At 39.3% G+C, this 17360-nt stretch overlaps 2 protein-coding genes across 7 annotated transcripts; one reads left to right on the forward strand and one right to left on the reverse strand.

Annotated features, from left to right (window-relative positions):
• Positions 1 to 5: 5 nt before the first annotated feature.
• si:ch211-161c3.5 (uncharacterized protein C3orf18) lies at positions 6 to 6115 on the forward strand. 5 transcript variants are annotated; one of them, XM_031301553.2, is made up of 6 exons: positions 6 to 422; positions 1268 to 1698; positions 1947 to 1972; positions 3950 to 4079; positions 4426 to 4460; positions 5521 to 6115. In XM_031301553.2, the coding sequence occupies exons 2-5, from the start codon at positions 1438 to 1440 to the stop codon at positions 4429 to 4431; spliced, it is 423 nt and encodes a 140-aa protein (XP_031157413.1). In that variant the 5' UTR covers positions 6 to 422; positions 1268 to 1437; the 3' UTR covers positions 4432 to 4460; positions 5521 to 6115. The 5 variants fall into 5 exon arrangements, with proteins under 5 accessions (XP_031157413.1, XP_035858084.1, XP_031157412.1 ...); XM_036002191.1 differs by having other exon boundaries at positions 4426 to 6115; XM_031301552.2 differs by lacking the exon at positions 4426 to 4460 and having other exon boundaries at positions 16 to 422; positions 5521 to 5768.
• A 1726-nt stretch (positions 6116 to 7841) lies between these two features.
• Positions 7842 to 16482, reverse strand: si:ch211-161c3.6 (high mobility group protein HMGI-C). 2 transcript variants are annotated; one of them, XM_031301556.2, is made up of 6 exons: positions 16210 to 16482; positions 13999 to 14122; positions 13479 to 13562; positions 11522 to 11572; positions 11354 to 11389; positions 7842 to 9471 (listed from the first exon to the last, which is right to left on the reverse strand). In XM_031301556.2, exons 2-6 carry the CDS (start codon positions 14101 to 14103, stop codon positions 9388 to 9390), a joined length of 360 nt encoding a protein of 119 aa, XP_031157416.1. In that variant the 5' UTR covers positions 14104 to 14122; positions 16210 to 16482; the 3' UTR covers positions 7842 to 9387. The 2 variants fall into 2 exon arrangements, with proteins under 2 accessions (XP_031157416.1, XP_031157414.1); XM_031301554.2 differs by having other exon boundaries at positions 13999 to 14168; positions 16210 to 16439.
• Positions 16483 to 17360: the final 878 nt, after the last annotated feature.

A 17360-nucleotide genomic window follows, 5' to 3' on the forward strand; every position in this document is an offset into this window, starting at 1 on the left:
GCCAAATAGACAGCTGAGAGAGCCAACCGCATCTATCATCTTGAAGCCATTAGACCAATTGCAGGGTGGCGGGGGAGGGAAGTCTCTGTTTGCAGCATCCCTGAAGCAGCCCCTGTTGTGTGAAATACAAGAAAGGGCAAGACAGGGGGAGGAAACGAGGAGGCAACCGGAGAACGGGAAGGGGATCTTTTGGAGGCTGCCGGGATAGGGTAACTGGTGTGTGGAGTCCATCTTCACAGAAAAATGGCTGTTTTGTCAATGTAAACAGCCTGTGCAGTACCTGCATTGCTAAAGGGGGAAGCAAAAGAGGAGGAGGGGCAGCGGCTGGAGGAAATGCTGCCTCTTCCAATGAAATTTTCCCCTCTCTAGCTACCCCGGACTGCCGCAGATCACCTCTGAAGTCATGCGTGTTGTATATTAAGGTAGGCTACGTATGCATCTCTAATCTGAGAGGAGGACACATGGAGTACTGTAGGACCTGGTCACGTTGGTAGGATTAGAAGCTCAGCTGTTTGAGCAGGACTAAAAATAACATGATGTGTATCAGTAACGCAGTAATAAGACCATAACATAATTTAAACAACGAAATCTTGCTTGTTGCAGTGCAGGGGTTGTTAATTAGACAACAGTAATGACTGAATCCAGCCTTTGGTTTTCATTGGTTGTTTGCTTCAGCTGCACATGTTCCTCATTAAGGGCACATAAGACAGATAGAATGCACTAAGGAGAGAGGAATGGATCTCTTAAAACTCACAATATATGTAAATCTTCAGGGTACATTGCTCTTCTCTCTTATGGGATGTGTACAGCGTATGTGTGTGGGTGGGGAGGTGCATGTACTGAGTTTTGAATGTAGTAGATATTTATGGAAGCTATGTGTGTGTGTGTGTGTGTGTGTGTGTGTGGGCCAACACATTTCCTCACAGTGCACGGTACAGTTTGAGCGGTTAGTATTCCTCTGTATTTTATCAAGTTTGTTATGCCACTTTTCTCCTGTGCCTTTGCTACCCACATCCTGCCCCAAAACACCTACCGCAACCCTGCTGGCACAATCAACCGTGGTTTGAATAAATGAAAGGGTGATGTGTGCCAAAATTCAAACTTTTTAATTTTTTTAATACAAAGGTTTAAGTAAATAATCACTGCACAGAAGCAAATTGGAAATTATATTTTTTCATTTTGGCAGAAGAATAATCACTTCACCTGTATTGATGATCCCTACAATAACCCTTTGTTAATCATGTACTGTATATCCTTTTGTTTCTAGTTTTTATCCTCCAGATCATATGGCCAAAGCATCATTAATGCCTCAGCAGACCCCAAACCAGAGGGAAGACACCTGTGTTGATCATGAGACGCACTAGAGGCTGAGCGACACATCAACATCCACACAGAGATTGAAAATACATCCTTCAGTTGAAACTGTTACACCTGACCATGGCTGTGACTGCAGCTGAGACAACTACAAGTTTTCTCTCCACAACTGCCACGACCACCCCACTCCCCTTTCTCTCGACGAGCAAAAGCGCCAGAGACAATGTCACCTCCAGAACGTCATTAATGACTGTTACTATAACAACAAACGAGACCAGCTTCAATGCCACCACATTTCCGAAGGCGATGATCGAGGGCTCGGGAATGGGAATGGTGCTCGTACCCTTTGGCATCATCACTGTCATTGGCTTGGCAGTGGCAATTGTAAGGAATCATTTAGATGTTGTCCCTAAAATAGCATTTGAATCAATAGAAATTATATTTTCTCTGAATGAACTGGAATGTCTTGACCTCCTGGATTCTGTACCCAATATCATGTTTACATTTGTTTATATTTGTCTTGAGACACATCATATGTAACATATATACGTCACTCTGTCATCTAGTTTTGACAAGTTACTTCTATCAATAGCACTGCTTGTTTGTCATTATATGTCTTTTCTCCATCCTAGATGCTGTATATTCGGAAACGGAAGCGGTAAGTTTACAAAGATGTTTTTTGCCACAACTAGCCTTAGTTTACGACATTCCAATTAGTTTCAGTAATTCAACCAAGAATTTCCACCACTAAAACATATCAAGGACAAGGCAAGTCCTGCAGGTTATGTTGTGACAGACAAAGAAAGCACAGAGACTAAATACACAAGGTAACGAGGGTAAAATGAGGGACAGGTGACTTAAAGGCTGAAGAACAGGTGGAACACATCAGGGCAGGGCAGACAATCACAGAGGCGGGAAAAACAAGGCAGGAAGTAAAACAAGACATAACACAGTAAAAAACAGACACTACAAAGTAAAACAGAAAACTGAGGCCCTGTTTACACATACATGGTTATTTTGAGAAACGGAGACATTTCCCTTCGTTTGTGCCTCTGAAAACGAGTCTCTCTAAAACCTCCGACCAGAGTGGAGATTTTGTAAAAATCTGTAAACTGAGACAAACGGAGTTTTAGCAAAGCCGGTCTACGGAAAGCCGTTCCACTCCCTATTAAGCCCCATTGTACCGAATTTGGTTGCAGTTCCACCAGAGTTCCACTGGGGGCGATCGCGGTCCAGTGCAAAATGAATGGGACTCTATGGAGCTAGACGGCTAAATTTGTCTCTTTCGCCCGATTGTCGTTGAAAAATCTCAGATTTGATTGTAGTTTTGCAAGTTCAACATGGATTATAGGTCGAAAGTTGAATGAAGGAGTACTTATGTCCTTTCGATTTCTTACAGGTTGAGTCGTTGTTGCCCATAACACGCTAGCATTCTGCTAATGAATGATGATTGGTCAGTGAAGGACTGATTACGATCAGAGATCCGCTTAACGGCATCCGAAGCAGAACCAGAATGTGAATATTTCGGCATGGTCTTTAAAACATTAGCAAACGTCTTTCTAGCACGTGTATTGACAGTGAGAGCCTAACCTGTCAGCTGTGTTGTCGATGCCTCGAGAGAAAAAAGGAAGCAACTCAGAGCTTGCCGTAAAGCAGTATATCTGGCCATATATGTGTATGACGTCATTGATATTTTAAAAGGCTTTTTAGAACAAAAAAGCCACTTAAAAAAAAATCAGTGTGTATTTTCTCAGCCTCCCCTTTCGAATGCAACATTCAAATTACTAGACAAAAAATTATATCCTGAGAAAAGTGGATTTTGAGGGGTATAGCTCCATAGAGTCCCATTCATTCTGCACTGGCCTGTGAGCGCCCCCTATATGGAACTCTGGTGGAACTGCAACCACTTCAGAAGCCGGAAGTAACGAGAGAGTGTAACTTCTTCCCTTATTAGAAATTCTTTGGTTTTAGGCAGCCGAGGAAGTGAGGAAGAGAAGAGAGAGGAAGTGATTCGTTGCTGTTGTTGCTATTTTCGGGATTCTGATTGGCTAACGTGGGCTTGAGCTTCTCTTGTTACACTGCCACCTACAGGTTTGCCATGCTCTTGACGGCATTGACAGCATATAATACACGGGTACATGTAAACGAACACTTTTCTGAAAACTGACAGCTGTGCACAATGTTATTTTTGAAAAACAGAGAGGTTGAAATGTCGTAGCACAAAGCAAGAAACATACACATGGATGAAACAGGGTAAAACACAACAGAGAATACAGGAGACAGTAAACAACAAGGAAACAGGGAATAAATTAACACAATTAAACAGGAAAAACTACAACTGAAAACCACAACCATGACAGTAGGCCTGTGTCAAAATTTGTTTAAAAAGCTATATTTTAGTTTATTTTGTGTCCACAGCATGGTATATTGCTACACAAACTAACACAATTTATTATATTGTATTGTTCCACTGTAAGAGTACTGAGACAACAGTGTACATACTTCCATAGGTGTAGGGTTAGTAGGGGCCAGCAAATTCTTGCCCATTTTTAACCAACTAGGTAATCCAGCATTTGCAACGAGGCATAATTTCTTCATGCTAACTGGTCTTTACCTCTAAACTCTTGTCATACAGGTTGGAGAAGCTGAGGCACCAGCTTATGCCCATGTACAACTTTGACCCGGCTGAAGAACAAGATGACCTGCTGGAACAGGAACTACTGGACCACGGCCGGGAAGGCAGCCTCACAGGTCCCAATGCAAAGGTAAGGTTCTCACAGGAACCACTGTATCTCCGCTGTCTTAACTAGAATGAAAGTGCTCCCATTCAGACCAAAAGTGGTGAATGGTTTGATGACCACAAAAGCCATGACATCGTCAATAACAAAACACAAACTTTTATCAAAATGCTCCAGTATGGTGCATCGAAGCGATTCTTCTGGCGTGTTGTTGTTGTTGTTGCATATGTTTTTATTTTTGATGTGCTTTATTTTAGGCTACTGCTACTGATCATCAGTTTATTTTGTTCCATTTATAGATGTAAATCTGTAACTGTCCATTTCTGGTTTTTTTTGTCATAATTTATCTTTATTTTCTTTGATTTCTTCTAAGTTTTGACAATGACATAAGAGTAACAGGAAAACATGGTAAAGTATCACCTGAGTGTCTTTTGAACCATCTCTTTTAAACCTCTTTTTTCCCCACAATCCTCATTCTTTCATTATTTCAGTATCTCAAACAATAACCAGTAGGTTAGCTGTTTGTAATGTGTAGTGTTTGTCATTTCATATAAACTAATCTATATTAAAGTATGCTAACAGAGGACACAAACCAACACAATCAAAGTCTTTACCTTTGAACCTACACCTATATTATTTTTCATCCTTTCCTTTGTGTTCCTTCAACTTAATACTTTAACATCATATTTTGCAGGGCCCACATGCACAAAAAGTATGAAAATCACCACCTTTTTTATTTTCAAATAATCAAATCTATCCATTCATGTGTTTAATACCATCGCATGTTGAAGACTTCCAGTGGTAGAGAACATTCAGAGTGATGTGTTAAGAAGTATTGATAAAAAAAAAAAAAAATGATAAATGCAGTTTTATTAGTTTTGAAATGTTTTGTTCCATAGCCAAACTTTCATAACATGAACATACGCTCACAATCTCAAGCTCAAGGCCCACTTACTGGCTTTTTCCATAGCTTTCAACTAAATCTCACACGTGGCAACTGAAACAAACTGAGCAAACGCCATTCATTGATGAAGTACATGAAATGCTGTTGAAAGCACGCAAAATAGCTAGAAAGTAGACCTTGGTTAAGATTATTTAGTCAAACCGTTGTTGAGCATTGCAAAACAAGATGTGTCCATCAGCACTACAATTAATTATCAACCAATTTTTAGAATGCAGGTTGGCATTTTTAATATACTGGTGAATTTATTACATACCCTAAACAGTTTGCATACTATGGTTTTAGACATGTGGCCTTAGATTCTAACACATTTTCTCTGGTTTCAGTAATCAGTCACACTCTAAATCTGTAGGTTGATTTAGCTGTTTTGATGGTCCTAAAATGAACAAAACAGAATGTCGCACTGGGGCAACTAGCTGTCATCACTATTTCTCACAATCCAAGGCTGGAGTTAATGTCACTAACAGTTTTATCTCCCATCCGTCCTGCTGCCCATCTCCTCTGCAGACTCTCACAACCTCCCAGGGGACCATGCAGAGGCCCAGTCGTCTGGTCTTCACAGATGTAGCCAAAGCTCTCAACGCTTAACAGCTCTCTTCCATTAGTTGATTCATCGATATACAGACTGTCTCTCAGGAAGGAAAACAAAGGGACAACTGGACTATTTTTTGGAACAACTGGAGCTTTGGTGAATGTTTTCCTCACTACGACACAGTACCTGAAATGGGCGTGTTTTTCAACAACAACAAACAAACGTAGGGTGCATGTATGATAAGGGAGCATAATGGGAAGCTTCACATATAATCTTGCACTGTTGTCATTTGGCGCACAAATGCAGTGCAATGCACTATTCTTGAATCATGTTGTGTCATTGTTGTTAAAATGATTGGTAGCTTGTCAGTGAAGTTCTTCTGAGCTTCAATATCTACTTCCATGTTTGATAAGAGAGTGTTATACTGATTTTGTGTTCTTTGTCTCTGACAAGCTTGAACTCCAGATGTGTTACCATGTTTAAGTGAACTGTCCCTCTCCATTTAGTTTCTTCTTTATTGAGCAATGAAGGATTGTTTCCGTCTGCATACATTAAAACTATTGAAACCAATTTGAAAAAAAGAGTGTTGTACAGATCTATAACAAAAGAGTCGATAGGTGCGATATTTTATTAATACGCGATAAAGAAGCAGAATAACACAAATCACATGGTAAAGGATCATAACAAAAATATATATCACAGGTTTGTGAGTTGTATTAATGAAGTGGATGAGGACACATCAATAACATAGCTACAAAATGGTGTTAAAAGTAAGGCATAAAGGATGATTTCTCAAGTTACACTTCAACTTTTCAATAGTTGAAAATGGATCAAGTACTGTATGTAACTATTTATCACTATCAGTAAGATCACAGAACAACGTTGTCCCCATATAGAGAGTAAATATCCAGACACAGCTTGTGTAAATAACAAACATTGACCCAGCTTTAGTTCAATTAAGAGGCAACTTTCAGGCTGACTTCCATTCATTATGGTGAAATGAATGTAGGGAGATGAGATGAGTGGACTACAACAGTACTAGTTTGATAGTTATTTCAAGATTTCATGATGCACATCGCCTGGTCTGATGGAAAAGGTCAGATACAACAAACTAACTAACTCATTTCCTTAGAGATGTCCCAGGCTTGTTAGTTTTCAGAGGTAGTCCAGATGGCAAAAAAAGTAAAGTCAATGCAATTGAACAAGAAAACATACCTGTATGTAAATGAATTAAGCTCCTCTGGCAGAAAGTTAGTCAACAATGCTGAAATACAGTACATGAAAGTATTGGGATACAACATATTGTGGAGGAAACACTTGATACATGCAGTAAATAATGGGTGATATTCAAGTCATGTAATAAACAACTAGTAAGTGATATGTAGTTCATGTTGGATAAATGTCTATCACATATGATGACACAAGGAATGAATCTTAGGAGCTTGAAGTATTTGCAACAGGCAGTCTGTCAGTTTAAGTGCAACTATCCTGACCATCAATGTTTCAAAAACATTTTTTGTGAAAACAGACTGGAGGCTGGAATCCTCTTTATTTAAAAAAAATGTTCAAACAAACGAATTTGGTAATCTATCAATAGTTTGTTAATGAGTTAACCTTAAAGTGTGGGTTTGTACACTATTTTTACACAATTTTACACTATAATTCAACACAGAGGGTTTCCTGCAACAGCCTCATTTGGTCACTTGGTAGGAAGACGTTAATAAACACTTTTACTGAGTCAGTTTTTACTGAGTCAGTTTATAACTTATTTCTACTCGTGCTTCTATTACACTATTTTTGCATTTATCCTTCATACTACCTTTTAAAAGCCAAATAGGAAAGGAAGGAAGAACGTGGACCCTTTCTCTCATAAATTGGTAAAACAAAGGGTTACTGATGCAGTGTTTAGTATTAACCACGTTTCCACAATTGATTCAGACATTGTCATACATAATGTATCTGTGGTGCTGTTGTTTTGTTGTTGTTTCCCATATGGGACATGTATTTCAGCACTGTGTGGTAATTTGCTGCCCTTCCTTTCAAATCACACAAATTAAGAGTGTCACACATACAATTTACAGTGTAAGAGTCAGAAAATACATGAAGTAGTAAAAATGAGAAATGAGTAACAGGACACCACCCCGCCCCGCCCAAAAAAAAAGCCCAAGTATTTCATAAGGAACTACACCCTAAAAGAAAGTATTTTATCAAGTTGTTGTAAACTATTGGCTGCATTTTATTTCCCAGGAGAATAAACCAAGTCTCACTTCAGCTTTTAACAAATACAGTTTTTTTTAAATAAATGACACTGAGGCTTTTATCTATACACCCATAGTAAAAATCCTCTGCTGATTGTGTTTGTGTGTTTGTATGTAGGCCTGAAAACCCTTTGCCTGTCTGTGTTGTATATCTGCACATGAACGTGTGTGTGTGTGTGTGTGTGTGTGTGTGTGTGTGTGTGTGTGTGTGTGTGTGTGTGCTGCTGAGGGAGTGGAGAGTTACTTTGTTGGAGATCGTTTGTGTTACTGAGGTAGTATGAGAGATTAAGAAGCTGAGGACAACTGAGGTTTAAATGAGGTCTTTGTGTCAAGGCATACTGGTAATGTCAAATACAGATCAGAAATGCACAACAAACACAGCACAATAATTACTGAGTAGACTGACAACATGTTCCTGAATAGCTTTGTACCTGAGGTTTCAATATGGTGTAAAAGCACTGTAATAGTAAAATCCTGAGTGTGGTAAAATGACACGTCAACACTGTTGTTGACTAAAGTATATATGAAGGGTTTCTTTCCAAAAATGAGACATCCATTTAAACCTTTGGGTGCTTTTTTTCTTGCTGCTGGTTAGAAGGAAAAAAACAAACATTGAGATTATTAATCTGAACTGAACTCTTGCTTACATTGACAATTGATCTAATGTAATTCTTTGCATTTTTTATTCTGAGCAAAGAACATAAAATATTGGATATTTCATTGAGGAAGAAAACTCTTCACGTCTACTTTCATAATAACGACTTCAGCGCACCATGTTTATATTGTAACATTGCTAAAAATGTCACCGTCTTGCTCCCATTTCATGTGAGGATTCATGCCACTTGATTTAAAAACATGTTTCAATAAAACTTCAGGTTCAGGTTGGTTCCTTTACCCACCCACACTTCTCTCATTTTAACCTGCAAGCCTGTCCATCAAGCAAGCGCGCTTAGCTTAGCATAAAGACTGGAAACAAACAGAATCCACATACCAGCACCTTTAAAACTCAAAAGGCACATGACCTCTGTAAACAGTAAACAAAAAATTGTCGTTTTTCCACTTTGTGTACGGATCAAACAAATGAGATATAACTTGTTAATTAATGAGCTGAGCTTTAGAGGTGCTGGTAGGTAGATTTTGTTACCTTTGGACAGAGCCAGGCTAACTATTTCCTCCTGTTTCCAGTTTTTGTGCTAAGCTAAGCTAACCTGCTGACAATAGCTCTACCGCACACATGCACACACATGAGAGTGGTATCAATCTTCTAATGCAACTCTCAGCCGGAAAGTGAATAAGCGTATTCCCCAAAATGTCGAACTATTCCCTTAAAAAAAACATGTCCAAAGATCAAATTATTCAATGTTAAAACAGAGTTTGTTCACCAAACTCTTACAGTGAACCAATAAAACCAGGATACAGTATCAGGTCGGGAGAAGAAACCACTGCAATGATTTTTGTGTGTGTGTGTGTGTGTGTGTGTGTATGTGTGTGTGTTTGTTTATGAATCCCAGTCACAGATAGGAGCCAGACAGTATCCATGTTTGTTTGAGGCCAAACCTTGAGGTAGGTAGAGAGGCATCCTATCTACTCCCCTTCCTCCTGCGCTGGAACCTGAGACGTTGAGGGCTTGAGCTGCGAGGGACCCTCCTCAGCCTCTTCTGAAGAGCCCTGGAACATTGGGGGGACAAAAACCACTGTCATTTTGTCTGTCATCGTCTAATCTCTTGCAGTCTAGTGACTCATTGTGCACAAGGTAATGAATCAATACTAGAAAGAGCACGAGAATACAAGAATGAGTGTTAAAATTTCATTGAGCGATTGCGTGCGGAGAAGTAGGTCCAGCTGTCAGACCTAGAAATGTGATGAAGACGACGGTTATGTCAGGAAACCAAGAAGACAGAGGAAGAGAACAGTTAGATCAGGTTTCCCCTCTCTACATTGACTCATTCTTCCCCTTCGTGTGCGTGTGTCTGAAAAAAGGGAGTCTGTCTCAACAGTTTCAGTTCTTGAAGCATCTTGGCAAACTGCTCAGAGGAGATGATGCGATAAGGCAGACGAGGGGCATCAAGAAAACTGCCCGCTTTGGTGACAACTGTTTGATTTTTGTTTGAAAAACGAACTATGTGTCTAAAAGAACCAACGTTTCTCAGAAACTCTGGGCGTACTTTCACCAAAACTGGATGTTTGGAGGTGTATCTGGGGAATTCAGCACCACCATCTGTGCATTTTTCCAAGAACTCCTCATATCCTCATGAAGTCAGTTTACGTAAAGCGCAGGAACATGTACATTGGTTGTTTGCTATTTACGTCAAATGTGCCGAAGCAACAGCAATTTTAGCAGTATTATATTTGTCTCATAACACATAGTGTACTAGATTCAAAGATCTATTTCTCAAAAACACAAGTAAGTATGTACTAAGATGGAATGTGGCGTGCTCCTAAGATTGTGCTAAAGACTAGTGTAATAAAAAATTTGGATTACAACAAAAATATAAAAAGAGAAAAATATAAATACATACAAAATAGTTACATGTGCATACGTCACATGTGAATATATGTCATGTGCAGGGCAGTGCAAAGGATTTGCTGTAGACAATGTACAAGCTGGAGGATGCACAGAGGAAAGAAGCTTTTTCTTAAGTCTGTGTGGGGTTTGTGGTTGTGGAGGCGTTTGCCAGAGCATGGAACCTGGAATAGTTTAGACTAGTATGATTTTGGGTGAGTGAGTCTAAAAATAATTAGGACAATGTATATGAATGTAATAGCATAAACTCAGTTGCCAGTTTACTTCATCTATCTTAAATTATTGCATTGTAATACAGCAACCTGGTAGCTAAGATGAGGACTTTTGTTGTATGTCATCACCCTCTCTCTTCATGTTTCTTGTCTTGTTAGAAACACCTCTCAGTATAATGAACTGCATCAGTCTTAGCTAGGTATATCTAATAAAGTGGTAACTGAGTGTATATCAAAGGATAGAGAGGTCCGAAGGCCATGGTTTGTTGGCTGCAGCACCACTATAATGGGTTCAAAGGGCTTTTGAATGTAGTTTAGTTTTGATGTACATAAGCCCTGTGCTAAACAAGCATAAGATATTCATGAATAGTTAAATGAGATCTGCTCTGCCTTTACACGTCGCTTATCATAATTGTGACTGATATTAGTCAAAAGGTAAATTGTGTGACACGAACTGAGATTTCTGTTCAACTGAAGGTTGCATTTCTCCATTCACAAACTCTCAAAGTGACTTCAGCTTCAGTTTGATGTAATGACTAATTAGTGACCAATTAAAAAAAAAAACAGGTGAAAATAATTTGGTAAATCTGCAGTGGAAGACTATTAAATTGAGGAGGTCACATGTTCAGAGGCTAAATGGATTTAATGCTTTGTAATGATTTAAAGATTCTGCAACAAACCGCTGCTCATTATAAGACATTTCAACCAACTCACTCACAATAGGTTTTCTGTCAAGGGAATCTGCGGTTCAAAGTGCTACATCAGAATAAAACTCGACCACCCTACAACCTTTTAAAGATTTGGTTTTCCTCACCTGCTGCTCTTCAGCTACTTGAACTACTTTCTGGGGCTGTGGAAAGAGAGGAAACAGAATTAATTAACCATGAAAGAAAGGCCGCCCTGTGTCGAACTGTAAAGCTCCAGTAGACATCCGAGGCTTTGGACACCATGATGTCTCTAACTGTCAACAATTGCTCCATACCCATTTCCTTGGTCGCCCACGTGGTCGTTTCTCCCCAACGGGCTCCACTTTCTAAGAAAGAACAAATGAATGGTTAAAAGGAGGTTTCACATTTCAACAGTCCTGTCACACAGCACTGATCACTAACTAAGATTAAGGGCTTATACGTTTTCATTTGAGTACTGTAATTTTTAAGATTTTGTGAGCAGAACAAACAGAACTGCAACACAACTACACTCTTTAGTGATAAACAGGGACAGAAATATATTTCTTCTCAGTCAAATCATCCCTTGAAATGTCAACATGTGCAGTGCCTGCAGAGCTGAATATGTCATCAAATCCTGCACACGCAACAGCGTTTACTGTGTCAGAGTTAAATGATTTTAAACACTCGGATAGTAAAATATCAACATCTAAGTGCGCACATTTATGGCATATTTGCTGTCATATCTGACTGTTCTGAGAAATGTTCAATTTTCCCAAATTTCAAAACACAAACAATTGATTTGTGTGATGGCATGTCTAATTACAGGCTCATATGTGTTGCTCTGCTTTGGTGTAACAAGTTGAACAAGTTCAGTTGTCTCCAGAAATAGCGATGAAGCTAAAAAAAAAAAAAAAAGAAAAAGATTTGTGTCTCTCCCAACAAAACAAAATAAATGTTAAAAAAAAGAGTGTGGAAAAATGTTTCACATTTGTATAAAAATACTAGTTGATTTACAGTGTTATACATCAACTACATGCTACAAGCAAACTGGAAAACTGCCAGCAGGGGCAGTACAACAACTTATTCTCCTGATACAAGAGGCCTCTGAAAATCTTCAAACTTTAACTTTAAGAGAAGATTTAGCAAAACTACAATGGGTATCTTAATTTTTTGTATACTAACAAATTCTTCAATAACAATGCAAACAGCAATGTTGCTGATAATGATATATCTGAGTGCATGTTTCCACAGGTGTACAGTAAATTCTTATTTGAACTGAACTGAGCTGTCATTAAAAAACGATGGCACACAAAATGCCAGTAAACCCTTTTTAAAACACCCTGTAAGCTTTTTAAAATCACACAAATACACAAAAAGAGACAAGTGTATTTGTCAGTGAGCTTTTAGGATACAAGTGAATTTAGAAATGCTTTCTTTTTATTGATTGGAAATTAGATCCAATTGGTAAGAATGATCTTGATCTTTGTCACTTTAAGCACACTGGCGGAAAAAGTATCCTTTAAGTAAAAGTAGTAATACAACAATGTACAAATACTCGAATAGAAAGTTCTGCCATCAATTGTAAGACAAATATGTTGTGTGTTACTGGTTTCTTTTTTCAGGAGCCAGAAAGATCAAGGTTGTTTTGACTAAAGTATGAAGTGAAGATACATAAAAATCTACTAAAGATAATTTCTTTCTTTAAAGCTGTAGTGCATAGTTTCTCTCTCCCCCATGAGGAATTCTAAGTAATGACAACAACACTGTCAGCGTGTCTACATGATACAAGCCTTCCGTGATCACGCAAAACCCCCACCCCTCCTCCATACAGTTGCTAGTAGCCAAGGAGGACACGGAGGATTAAAAAATCATGATGGAATCGTCAGAAGAGGTAATCTTAAAAGAGGTTATCTTCGCTCGAGTTTCTGCGCGGGAAAGTCGCCGGACGCCACAATCTTCTGAACACTAGCTTTGTAGCAGCTCATTTGGCAATGGCTTGAATGTAATGGACGTTCATTAATATTAAAAAGTTATGCACTAAAGCTTTAAATATTTTCTAATATTAGAATGTTTGCCATAAATTCCCAATAACATTTCTTGCGACTTAACGAAAATGTATAAATACAGGGTGTCCAAAAAGTTCTGACTTTCAATGTAGATTACTTATTACTTAGTACTTAGATTACTTAGTACTTAGTACTATACTGCAGACACAAGGTATGACAATTCTGAAATTAAAATTCAATAAAAGATCCTCTGATCAGTTTCAACCTTCAGTGCAGTTCTGGGTCCTTTGTTCTTGCTGCCTTTCGGTCGTCCTCTCGGTCGCTTTGGAGTTGGTGGTCCAACAGGCTCCTGTAGAGAAATGTGGAGCCATAACTAACCAGTGAAAAACATTTCTTTGAATGAGCTGTTTTCTACAGCCAGAAAACAGACACATCATTAACTATCTTTGTCTTTCAGAATTACCTTTTAATTAGATACTTAACCCTCCTGTTGTCCTTGGGTCAAATTTGACCCGTTTTCAAGGTTTCTATATCAAAAATATGGGATTCTTTTAACCAAAATTGCCCAAAAATAATAGGCTGTGATTATCAATCAACATACATTTCTCCGATCCTAACTATTAGTCAAGATTATTCATAATTACTGGGTTTTTTAACTCAAATATTAGGTATAATTTAATATGAATTAGGTTTATTGACCATTAAATCCAAAAATAAGTGTAAAACAGATGGACAACACAAGGGGTAATGTTGATCAAATTGATCTTTGAAGACGGAAGTCCTACCTGCTGCTGTTTCCGTGGCCGACCCCTGCCTCTGCGCTGAGGTTCAGGAGGTGACTGGGCAGTGCTCGGCTGGGGAGACGGCTCTTTGGTCCCACTGTTACTCATGCCTGCGTCTGTCCACCTGCTTCAAAGAGTGAGGGCATCAAAGCCTGGAGGAGCAGCCTCGAGGGCTTAAAGAGGAGAAGACCTGAGTATCATGAGCTGGAGATGTGAGCTAAGAAACATGAAGAAAAAAAGGGCTACTTTTGATTACAGGAATCATCTTTGAAGAATCTGGGATAATTAGCTTTATTATACCACTTCAAATCTTATTTCTTTTTGCACAATTACCACAGTGACTTTCAATCAGTGCTTAATATCACTGAAAGGATCATTCAGAATCACACAGGATCCTTTTCCAAGAGCGAGCGTGGGAACTGCTTATGCATAAGCCTTGGCACCAGGTTCATCGGAACACAAACAGGGGTCTGGCAGACGCAGGGAAACATGAGAGTGGTGTCCAGCGACTAAAAGTAGCACAGATATTCACAACTCAATCTACCATCCAAAATCTGCATTTGCTCTACTGTACGCTGCCTTTCCATTGGCCTCTGTGAGGTATTTCTCAATGGGGTTGTGCATGTTGTAAGGGTGCTGATGCTGCGACAACTTTTACTCTAAAACTTGTGTGAATGAGACACAAATAGAACTACTAAATGCAAAATCTTAATGGAAAGAATCACGACAACATGAAAAACTATTGACACATTTTTTTAGCCTACAGTGAACTTTAGAGCTGCAATGATTAGTCGATCAGTCGATCAGTCAATCGGCAGAAAATTTATCTGCAACTACTTTGATTGATTGATTTCAGACATTTTCAAGCAAAAATGTCAAACTTTCTGTGGCTTCTCAGTTTTGATGATGTGCTGCTTTTTACTTATAGTAAACTGAATAACTTAAGGTTTTGGACTGTAGGTCACAAAAAAGACATCATCTTGGGCTTTAGACAATTTAGATGGACATTTGTCACTATTTTCTGACATTTTACAGACCATTTAAATAATTGATTTGACAAGAAAATGTCTTAATCTGTCAATAATTCCGTAAATGATCACTTGTCTATCAACAGAATGTCAGAAAATAGTGCCCAATAAGCACAGTATATTCAGGTTCCTATCACATAAGACAAAGAAAGGCAGCAAATCCTTACATTTGAGAATCTGAGACTAGGGAACAGTTGGCATTTTGTGCTTGAAAATGACTGAAACGATTAATCAATTAACAAATAGTGGTCTGATTAATAGCACCCATGTTGATGTAAACAACAGTATGCCTTTATAACATCATATTTCTGGTAACTTCCGAAAAAGTAGTAGTATAAATGTAATATTTAGGCTACTTTTTATTAAGAGAATAAACCACAAATGTCAACTCTAAACTGGCTGTTGGTAATGTAGCCTAATGTCCCAAGGTGGTCGTTTACTATAAGGTCTAGCTCTGTAAAGAATGTGCCAAACACTAATTGCCAACACAGCCTATCAAAACGGCCGCACTGAAGCAGGAAGTCGGTGTCATTTGAGAAATCTACGTCCTCGTCGAAAAGATTTAAAGCCAAACGAGACGCACTACGTCGTTTCGTCGCTATTAAACTGATTTCCCGAGCAACACAACAAGCGTCCTGCACTTCTTTTGCAGCGGCAGACCGTCCGCTTCTGTGTTTGGCAGTCAAGTACTGGGACTGAATGTACTTTTTGCATATGGGCGGCAATTGCAACCATAAAAACACATTCTTTTACAGCCTTTAGAGAAGGTGCGCAAAGCGCTCGTGCAGCGAGCCCGTGAGTTCAAACCTTCCCGACTTTGGGTTGACTAACTGGCACATGTTTACGCCATACAGTCGAGACCGTCAGTGTTTTAAGTCTGCTCTCACTACACAACATCCCCCTTCTCCCATCACTTGCGCAATCGATCTTTAATGTGTTGGGTTTTGCAGTGATAACAGGTCCGCCGAAGTGGACGAACCGAAGAGCTGCAAAAACTTTGTACCAAGAAGGACAAAGGCGAGGAACACAGGTGCAAAAGCTCTCCTATCAAACCAGCCATGAACACACAAACACACACACATAGGCTACATACATTCAGGCTATAGGCTCCATGTTCAGGCTGAGTGCTCCTGTTCGTGCAGGCAGCGCCAAATGCAACAATGAGAGCCGAGAGAGTTGAACTTACCTAGAGACGGTTTGCAGTTTTACCTGGAAGTTCACACAATCAGCTCACTTTGTGCTCCTGCACAACTATGAAAATCCTAGTGTATCGACCGTCTCATTGGTTGGATTGAAATTGTAAACTCTCTCTCTCTCTCTCTCTCTCTCTCTCTCTCTCTCTCTCTCTCTCTCTCTCTCTCTCTCTCTCTATATCTCTCTCTCTCACGCACACACACACACATTCCCTCTCTCTCCTCCTCTAATCGGAAATGTGTGTGTGATCCCCCCCAGACGTCCAGTCACGAATACCCCAGTTGCAGTATAATTGGGGGTTGTAGCTGAGCAGTATGCATTGCATACTTTCTCTATTAAAGCATGTTTCAAGAGGGAAAGAGGGAAGGAGGGTTGAAACAGAGGACCCCGCCCCGAAAAGTTCACCGGACCACCCACTTGAGAGAAGGAAAGAGAGAGAGAGACGGGCATCAGACAGGAGGGTAGAGTATGGTTCCGGGGTTCCCAAAGTGGAGTCCGGGGGCTGGGAAGTTCCCCACAGACGGGAAGAAAAAGGTTCAGTATAAATTCTGGTGAGATCAGACTGTCTAGACTGTTTTGAGCAGAGGTTTCACACTCTCTCTCTCTCTCTCTCTCTCTCTCTCTCTCTCTCTCTCTCTCTCTCTCTCTCTCTCTCTCTGTTAGATCCCCACCTACAGTGTTAAGATATATTATTCTATGATAAATAAGGACAGAAATATCAAATGGGGTTTCTGAGAACAAAGTCTGCAGGAGCAGCCGTCTGATGTGCATTTGTTTGGGGTGGGGGACTGACCCCAGTTTTGTTCATTTAATCATGTGCTGCATGCAAACACATTAAGTGTGAGCAGTAAACAAACAGATATGTGAGCAAAAGGACAAATTTCCCTTTCAATTTTCTTACGTAGAAGATGTAAAAAGTTTGTATTAGACGCCATCCTCCAATTAGCTATTGTCTTTATTTTCAAATAGTGAAATAAAAATTGAATATCACATCCTCCTAGAGTAGATGTAGTATTTCTGGAATTAAATTCTCCCATTGTAGTTTTTGTTGCATATTTGGGTGTAGGTTTAAAATCTTTTTTTTTTCTTGTCTTTGTGATTTTCAAGAGGTAACTGTAAATTTGCACAAACTGATAAATACAG

This window comes from Sander lucioperca, chromosome 6 (genome assembly GCF_008315115.2).
Source record: "Sander lucioperca isolate FBNREF2018 chromosome 6, SLUC_FBN_1.2, whole genome shotgun sequence".
Lineage (NCBI taxonomy): Eukaryota > Metazoa > Chordata > Actinopteri > Perciformes > Percidae > Sander > Sander lucioperca.

Bases quoted from the DNA above. Each gene is read 5' to 3' on its own strand.
- si:ch211-161c3.5 (XM_031301552.2), top strand. From the start codon at position 1,438: ATGGCTGTGACTGCAGCTGAGACAACTACAAGTTTTCTCTCCACAACT. The intron at 1,699-1,946 runs GTAAGGAATCAT...TCTCCATCCTAG, and splicing joins TTGGCTTGGCAGTGGCAATT to ATGCTGTATATTCGGAAACG. The intron at 1,973-3,949 runs GTAAGTTTACAA...CTTGTCATACAG, and splicing joins TATATTCGGAAACGGAAGCG to GTTGGAGAAGCTGAGGCACC.
- si:ch211-161c3.6 (XM_031301556.2), bottom strand. From the start codon at position 14,103: ATGAGTAACAGTGGGACCAAAGAGCCGTCTCCCCAGCCGAGCACTGCC. The intron at 11,573-13,478 runs GTTGAAACTGAT...GTTCTTTCTTAG, and splicing joins GACCCAGAACTGCACTGAAG to AAAGTGGAGCCCGTTGGGGA. The intron at 9,472-11,353 runs GTGAGGAAAACC...CCAATGTTCCAG, and splicing joins AAGTAGCTGAAGAGCAGCAG to GGCTCTTCAGAAGAGGCTGA.